The sequence below is a fragment of the Leptonotus elevatus genome, chromosome 2, assembly GCF_054856555.1.
Source record: "Leptonotus elevatus isolate MCC_2025b chromosome 2, RoL_Lele_1.0, whole genome shotgun sequence".
Classification (NCBI taxonomy): Eukaryota; Metazoa; Chordata; class Actinopteri; order Syngnathiformes; family Syngnathidae; genus Leptonotus; species Leptonotus elevatus.
This window is the reverse complement of record NC_141240.1, coordinates 35347799-35357057: the sequence shown is the minus strand read 5'-3', so window position 1 is coordinate 35357057 and position 9259 is coordinate 35347799. Positions and strand designations below refer to the sequence as shown.

General features: G+C 37.2%; 1 protein-coding gene across 4 annotated transcripts in view; it reads left to right on the top strand.

The window, feature by feature from the left end:
• The first annotated feature begins 5838 nt into the window (after positions 1-5838).
• Positions 5839-9259, top strand: part of LOC147179787 (uncharacterized) — an 11525-nt gene continuing 8104 nt past the window's right edge. For 3 of the 4 annotated variants that reach the window (XM_086066988.1, XM_086066989.1, XM_086066986.1), the window contains exons 1-3: positions 7511-8226; positions 8318-8480; positions 8871-8931. In XM_086066988.1, the coding sequence (XP_085923114.1) occupies positions 8446-8480; positions 8871-8931 (96 nt within the window). In that variant the 5' untranslated portion in view covers positions 7511-8226; positions 8318-8445. The other variant, XM_086066987.1, reaches the window with a different exon arrangement.

The window sequence follows — 9259 nt, the reverse complement described above, 5'->3', positions numbered from 1 at the left end:
GGCAGTGCACAATGCAGTGTTTTTAATTATGATTTTCCTACATTTTGCCCCAAGAGATTGGCCCACAATTTAGAGGGACCAGTCTGTTAATCCATTTTGAATATAAACTGAAACATTATTAATAAACATCAGTGGCAAAACTACATGTTAGGAAAGAGTCGGGTCAGGCCGGGCCAGCGGGCCTAAGTCAAAATGGCATATTTTAAAAAATTTTGTGCAGCCCTGACTTCTACGATTTCTGACTTTTATTCCCTACAAGTGAAAGCAGACACAGATAGATACGGGGGAAAAAACGAAAAAAAATTGTTGTAATGTGTATTTTAATGTCGTAAAATAGCCCTACATAAAATTCATAGAAGCATAATAGTATTGACATAATTCTATGGAATTAAAAATAATTAACTCATTCACTGCCTTTGACAGCTATAGACGTCAAAAATTCATTTGAACTATTTCTATTAGTTTACATTTTTCTGCAATTTTTGTGAAAACCTAGAATTTTTTTTGTACATTTAGAACAGATATAAAATTTGTGATCAATTGTGAGTTAACTAGTGAAGTCTGAAATTATTTGGTATTCATAATAGCGCTTGCCTGTCTACATGTTGTTTCTCTTTTATTTGGAATACACAATTCAATGTGACTTGCATGCTCATATTTAAATTAAGCTAACCAAATATACTATGCTCTTTTTTTTTTCATCCTTAAGGTGATTTATTACAGTTTTTTTGGACAACAGTAACAGTTTATTTATTTATACACAAGTATCTGTATTTGAAAAAAGGAAAAAAAAGACTGCAACAAATTGACCACTAGGTGGCGCAATGCACACACGAATGAAGTGAGTGAAAGTGGACCATCGTTGAGCTCAAACATTTTCAGTGTTTTACACATCATACCTCTGGTTATTTTTAATTGAAAACATTTGAATTCACAAGTTTTTACAATTAAAATAATAAGAATAACAATTCAGTCTGGATGGAAAAGTAAATTAGTGTGTGTGTGTGTGGGGGGGGGGGGGGGGCGTCATTTATCCTGCATAAATGTTGAGCTGTGATTTGTATTTTTTTTACATAACTGAATGTGTGTAATTAATTTAATCCGATTGTTTATTTTTTTTATATTATTATTTAATTTAATAATTTAATTAGATGAGTTTTTCGACGTGGAAATACGCTCATTACTTTAGTTGAGCACAAAAGAACAGAGTATGTTCTTTTTTTTTAATACAATTTTTTACTAAAGTTATTTTTAAGAGTAACACATTACTTTTTTGTTTAAATAATCTTTAGAGTAATTATGTTACTTTTAAAATGAAGTAGCTAGTAACTGTAACTAGTTGCTTCTTTTTTTTTGCAACGAGCACAACACAGCTGTTGACTGAAGATGACGTCACCTCTGCTGAGGAAGTAGGTAACGACTAATCATGGCTCACCTGTTTTCTGGGTTTGGTCAGCAAATTGAGCCATGATTGGTTGTTGTGTGTGCGTGTATGTGTGTGCGCGCGTGTGCGTATGTGTGGTCTTGTTTTTGTGACATAGTGGGCCCAACATTTCGGGATTTCACAGAGTTGTGGGGCCCACCCGTCCAAGCAAAATGGCCCCACAAGTTTAGACCTCTTTTTAAGGGTCAAGACTTGGTTTTAGAGTTCAGGTTTGAAATGGGTTATGGTTGAGGTTAGGGTAAGGAATTGGGGTTGGCAATAATTTTTGATGGTTGGGGTTAGGGGGAGGGGCTAGGAAATGCATTATGTCAATAAGATGGCCCCACAAAGATAGTAAAACAAACGTGTGTGTGTGCGTGCGTGCGTTAGGGGGTTAAGAAGGTGTGGCGGGAGTTGTGAGCTGAGGTCACTTTGTTCCATCCCCGAGGAGGCGAGCAACAGCGTGGGGGTGGCTCACTTCCCCTTTCCCCTTCCCCTTCCCCTTCCCCGCCACTTCCTGTAAGCACCGCAACCGTTGACCACGCCCGTCTGTCTCTCCCCTGGCCTTCAACCCCCACGTTGCCACACACACACACACAGACACACACGCACACAGACTCTCACCCGCCCCGATTTGTGCTTTACTGTGCTTGACGGAACACACTCATTTACACCCAATAGCACGACTATGAGGGGCTATTTGAGACATAATTATAGATTGCCTCTCATGCACATGAGTGAAATGCGTTCACACATGCTATAGATTTTTTATTTATTTTTTGGCCTCACACATGCGCAACTGAACTGCTCTCACAACCTACTGGACTTTGTTTCTTGTTCATATAGATTACTGAAACGCTATCATACACTACTTACACTACTAAAATGCTCTCACCTACACTGCCAAAATGGTGTCACACGCTACTGAAATGCTCTCATGCTAACTATTAAAACCTTCTCACAATTACAACTGAAATACTCTCACAGTGGACTGAAACACTCTCATGCTTTTGACTGAAAAGCTTCCATACACACTACTAAAACCATTAAAATGTTTTTTACAAACTACTAAAATGCTCTCACACACTACCAACATGCTCTCACATGGTACAAATATGCTTTCAGGCATACTATCAAAATGTTCTCAAAGACTACTAAAATGCTCCCACACAAACTATTAAAATGTTTTTTTTACAAACTACTAAAATGCTCTCACATGGTACAAATATGCTCTCAGGCATACTATCAAAATGCTCTCACAACCACAAAAATGCTCTCACACTCTAAAAAATTCTCAGATTCTTACAAAAACGCTCTAATACTAATAATTTTCTACTAAAACACTCTCAAAAATGCTACTGAAATTATCTTACAACCTTCTGAAACGCTCTCATACACATGACTGAAATGCTTCCTTACACACTACCATAATGCTCTCAAGTAACTAAAATGTTCTCACATTCTACTAAAGTTTTGACAAACTATACCAAAATGGTCTCACACTTATACTAATAACCTCTCACACACTACTGAAATGCTCTAATTGGGACTACTAATATACTTTCATAAATGCTACTGAAATGCTCTCACCAACTTCTGAAATTCTTTCATTTACACTAATAAAATGCTCTCATACCAAATTGTTCTCACACACTACTAAAATGCTCTCGCACCAATAAAACCCCTCTCACACTCTACTGAAGTGCTCTCATATATACTATTAAATCATTCTAAAAATGCTCACATTTCTACTGATATGCTCTCATGAAAAACTACTATAACACTCAGGATTACTACTAACACACTCACACTCCTACTAAAATGCTCTCAAATTCAATACTGAAACACTCATATTGCTCAAACGCTTTCATGCATACTACAGATTAATTCTTGGCTCTCACATACACAACTGAAAAGCTCTCACTCATTGTTCTAAAATGCTCTCATCCTCACTAATGAATTAGTTTTCGCTAATATCAATGATTGAAACGCTCGCACGCACTACTGAAGCACTCTTACTCAAACCACTGACAGGCTCTAGCACACACTACTGAAATGTTAATACAAACTACTAAAACACTCTCCTACATATAATAAAACACTCACATTCTACTTAAATGTTCTCACACACACTACTGAAACATTATCATACAGTACAGACTCCTGAAACTCTCACACACTACTGAAATGCACATTTCTGTATGATTGATCGAGGATTTCACTTATAGCGTTAGAAACTTTCAGTAGTGAGTGTGAGAGGCGATCCTGAATAATGTTTCTGATGACCCCTCATAATTTCGTCATTTAGGTGGGGGTCGGTTTCTCAAACTTCTTGGCTTCGGGGCTCTCCTACATAGAAGACATTTTTCCAAAGACCCTCTTCACAATCCTCAACACCAATTAAACATAACTACAGAGTTTCCCGCTAAAGAATAAAAAGGAGCGTTCTAAGTGGGAAGATAACAAATTCACTTTTTTTTTTGTGGGAAAAAACGTCACAACGTCACAGATACTACAGTGTAGAACGTGAAGATGACGACCCCAGTGGACAGAAATAATATCTGCACCTCATTTGCATATATTGTGGTATTATATGCATTATCTTGTAAAATATATTTATAATTTACAACATTTCAACATTACGAATTTACATGACAACATCATTTTATTGCTATTTGGCAGATTTTTCTGTAACCCTTGCGATAGGAATGATTATTTTTTCCAAAATAAAGATGTAATAAATAAAGGCAAACTTTAACGAAGGAAGAGAGTCATGCGTTAACAAATTAATTTAAAAAAATACAAATTTATTCTCAGAATTTCTTCTGTAAAAATAAATAAATAAATAAATCGTGCAGGAATTTGTCAATCATATCCCTTTTTTTAATCGGCTCAAAATGAAGGTAAGTATTTGTTTTGTTTTATTGACGAACGAGTCTCCATTTTGCTTTTATAAAAGCAGTGTATACTTTTAAATTCACACAACCTAATTTATTGCATTATTATTTAATTTTTTTTAGAATTTGGAGAACCACTGATCTCCAGAAAAAATGGACAATTCTCATCACTGCTGACAGAAGGTGCAATTGTGCTGATGTGCCTAATCAAGTGCCAGCTGTAGGTGAACACGGTACGGGTCATGGTGTGGCTTGGTGACGGTGGTAGGCGGTGGTGGTGGTGGTGGTGGTGGTGGTGGTGGTGGTGTGTGTGTGTGTGGGGGGGGGGGCATGTTCCCATATAGAGATTAGAAGAAGGGAGGGGTGCACGGAGTGAGTGAATGAGGGGGAGTGAGCCAGTGTGGGGGCAGCAAGGCCATCTGGACTGCGAAGAGGCTGAAGAAAGGGAGTGTGTGCGTGCGTTGGTGCGTTTGGGTGAACAGAACGGGGGAGTGCGGACGCCAAGGAACGACGCGCATCGCTTTAACTCGGCCATCTTGCGTGGGTCAATATCACGATTAGGTGCCTTTGGTGTCCTCATCACAATCACTCAGTCATCATGAGAATGGAGCAGAATATGAAACTCATCTCTCATTGGGAGTGGCCAAACATTTGTACACATACTTGCACTTAAGTTTCTAAATTTCTGTCATTTTATGTTTTTTTTTTTAAAAATTGGATGTATGTGATTTAGCACGTCCCACACGCTGCTCTGCTAACTGACAGTGTGTGGAACAAGTGGTTCGATTATATCAGTGTACCTCCAAAATCATCACTTTTAAAGTTTTTTAAGTTGGTTGGGCCAATAACATTGTATCGTCAAGGAGAGCAAGCCATTTTCAACACTTAGCTAATGAGCAATAATTTGTAAAAAAAAAAAAAAGAAAAAGAAAAGCATACACACATAGGGATTGACCAATAGTGGTTGTGGAAATTTACCATATTTTGACAATGCCAGCGATATGTCCCAGAAATTGATGTCCTCCCTGTCATTGTTACGTTTAGTGACATCACAACCAGCATTTTATCTTTCTTCGTTAGAAGCTGAAACAGTGCATAAATACTTACACTTGTGTTTTGGATTTGCATCTCCCATCATATTCTGTGTGTAGTTGAATGTCGTCAAGCTTAACGTGTCCACTCTGTCATGATGAAGTGTCAATTGATAGTTTAAACTTTTTTTTAAATTTGTCATTTCCAATCTTTGTCAGAATCAACTTGCTAACTGAATCATGTTGCCTCCAAATGTTTGTTCAATGCTAACATTAGCCACCATTGCTTCCCGGCTGCTGCCGAGGTGCCCTAGAGCAAGGCAGCGCCCCTAAACCCCAGCTCAAAAGATTTGTTCTCCCTCATCTCTCCCTATATTCCTGATTTAGTACGATCTGTTCTTTGTGTGTGTGTGTGTGTGTGTGTGTGTGTGTGCGTGTGTGTGTGTGTGTGTGCGTGTGTGTTTGCCTTTGTGTATTATGAGGACATGTCACCTGAATACACGCAACACTGCGAGGACATTTTGAATTATGAGGACACAGCCCATGTCCTCATAATTCATTCAATGCAGAAGTGCTTCTAGGGCTGTAGAAGGCTTAAATCCAAAGTTTTAGCCAATGTCCTTGTAAACCATAATTACATGAATTTGTGTATTTTCGTGTATTTGATGACGCCCCCTGTAGGAAGGTCCTCGTAATGCACCACTTCATGAATTATTCACACCAGTGTATATTTCACAGCATTTGATTGGCTGACCGTCACCTGTCCCCACAATTACGCACATGTCCCCATAATTCCGTTTTTTCTCAAAATGCTGTGTATTGTGAATGTTTGTCTGTAGACGCAGAGCCTTTTTTTTTTTTTGCAGCCACCAATTCCTAAGTAGATAAATTAAATAATGAAATACACTATGACATTTAATTATATATTTCAGCATTTAATTCTTGCAGTGGTTGTTTATTTGAAAATATACAATGGTTAACAGCTGTTTATCACATCACTTTGAACAGCTGGAGGCAGAGACAGAGAAACTGTCAGTGCCGTATATTGATTCATCATTTAACATCCCACCCTGCCTTTACAATGTAACATCTTTCTGTACACCAGTGGCCAAATGTTTTGAGAATGACATTGATTTTCTAAAAATCTCCAGTGCTGACTTATTATTATTGTTTTTTTATGATGGCAATTTGCATGTACTCCAGAATGTTATAGTGATTAGATGAATTGCAAAGTCCCTATTTGCCATGAAAATTAAAGTAATTTCCTTTAGTGACCTTACAAACTTTAAGTGAAGAAGGCTTCAGGGCACCCAAGAAAATCCAGCAAATGCCAGGACTATCTCCCAAAGTTGATTCAGCTGCGGGATAAGGACATCACCACCAGTGTAGAGCTTGCTCAGGAATGGCAGTAAGCAGGTATGAGTGCATCTACACCCATGGTGAGGGAGTAAGACTTTTGGAGGATGGCCTGGTGTGACCAGTGAAAAGGGGATTCCATAAATACAGACCAAAATAAGAAAAAAAGAGTTGAAGTTATTTTCTCTGATTAACCCCCTTTCCAAATGTTTGGGGCATCCGGAAAAATGCTTGTCTGGAGAAGAAAAGGAAAGCATCATGTGACCATTCATTTGCAGGGTTGCTTCTCAGCCAAGGAATTGGGCTCGCTCACAATTTTGCCAAAAAACACATGCATCCATTACTAAAGTATAGTACTAAAACATCCTCGGACAGCAACTGTATGACAGCAGCAAGGTTATTTTATTTACTAAAGCAAAAAAACATTTTCGTTAATGAAAAAAAAAACCTTTTTAAAAAACTGAAACTGAAATCACATTTTATGATTACAAAATGATCTATAATTCTAGCAATAATATCCTTTGTTTTCGTCTGTGGTAATTCATTTAATATATGAGCCTTTGGGGTTCATTTTAAATGTGATCTATTTTTTTTTATTGACACTGTAAATCATAGAACAATAGCCACTCTTATCAACAAAGTTCATAATCCAACGACTGAACCAATTTGTTGATTTGAACGGGATTTATTATATTGCCCTGAGTACGGAAGTGACGTCATCTAGCAGCCCCGATAGAGAACCGCCCCCGGCTCTATTTACTTCACGAGATGTGATGGCGTGTAGCTGTGCTAATGAGGTAGGTTTGAAGCTCGAATTTTTCCTGTTGTTGTTGGTCGCTTGTGTACATTGCTCCCTCTTTCGCGAAAATGATTTATAATGCAAGTCCAGTGTAAGTGCAGCTAAGCTTACGTTAGCATACCTAACCATCTGTTGATTATGATGGATGCAGCTAATTATTTAGAATTGCTACGCTTCTGTTAGCGACGGTTAGCATAGCAGAGCTAACCGTCTGTTGAGTAAGATGAATGCTAATTGCAATTTTTAAGAGGAAATCAATAACAGGCTGGTTTTTGATGTGAAAATATACAATGGCTTAGTATTACCAGTACAGTATAAATGAAGTATTGGTAAATTGCTGCATTTGTGTTTACTTAAATTTGTTCTTTCAATAGAAATATTTCAGTAAAGTCTGTTAGTGTTCATTACATTTAATTTATGCAAATATTTAGCAGAGCTGTGCTATCCACTGTATTTTATTTTCGTTGGCACATTTACTGCACACTGCACAGGCTATTATGGTACACTGAAAGTCAACTTCAAGACATTTGCACCAAGTTACCTATCAAACTGATTGAAACTCATTTTTTTCTATAGCTTTAGATCATTATCTTCAGTGAGACATGTCAGTCATGAGGCCACAGAGGGCAAAAGTTAAACCCAAAGAAGAGGTAGCATACTTTTCATCCTTAGGTAAAGACAAGAATGGCTTCACCATAAAATATATTAATTAATTCAAAGGTGAGTATTGGTAAAATATTCTTTAGTATGGGTCTAGTTTTCATTATTGTTATAATGAAATATTTCTGTTGTATCCTTTTTTCTTTGTAAGGTCGAGGAGTGTTCAGTTCCTGCTCCTTTCAGAAGAGAGACTTTCCTACTGAATATCGAGGAGAAGTTCTAAGCAAACAGGAACGTGAAAACAGGCTGAGAGTGTATCATGATGCCCGGAAGGTTTTCATGTTTGAATTTCGCTACAATGGAAAAACACTATGGTATGTTTATATGGTGTGTTGTCACACTTAATTTTGTTTTTTTGGGGGGATATCGTGCAAGGTTTGACAAAACATAAAAGATTAATTAAAACTCCATAGCAAAAGTACATTATTTTCTCAATATAATTTTTTTATTTTTTTATTTCATTTTTTACAATATTGTGACTTGTTTTTTTATTTTACTTTTACAGTTATCGTGAGTATCGCTAACCTCACAATATCATGTTAATTATCATATCGTGATTTCTTATGACATTTGGATATTGTGTCATACATGTGACATACTAGAATTACTGGTCGCACATTCATGATTACATGAAATTATATTATAGCAGTCTAGTCTTAGTAAGAATTTAATTGTATTGGTATTTTTCTATTCATCTGCCCCAGGTTTCCACTGAAGCACAACCTGATGAAGACACAGCTATCAGACTGCGCCAAAGTTGACCAGGTGACTAGATTTCTTTTTGAATGTTGTTAAAATCAGTTTTCCGAAGCAAGACATTAGTGGAGGGTGGAGATACTAGGGCTGCACAATATGTGGAAAATATCTTGCCGCACGAATGACTCATGCAATATGTGTATTGCAAAGACGTGCAACAAATGAATATTGGATTAATTGTATACTTTAGTCTGAGGCTAAGCGATATGGCCAAAAAATAAAATAAAAAGTATTTTAAACCAACCATCCAGCATTCTGCCACCACTTGTGCAAAATTACAACTCACAATAACATCTGGATGTAACAGAACATAACAACAGCTTTTAATAATCCAGAA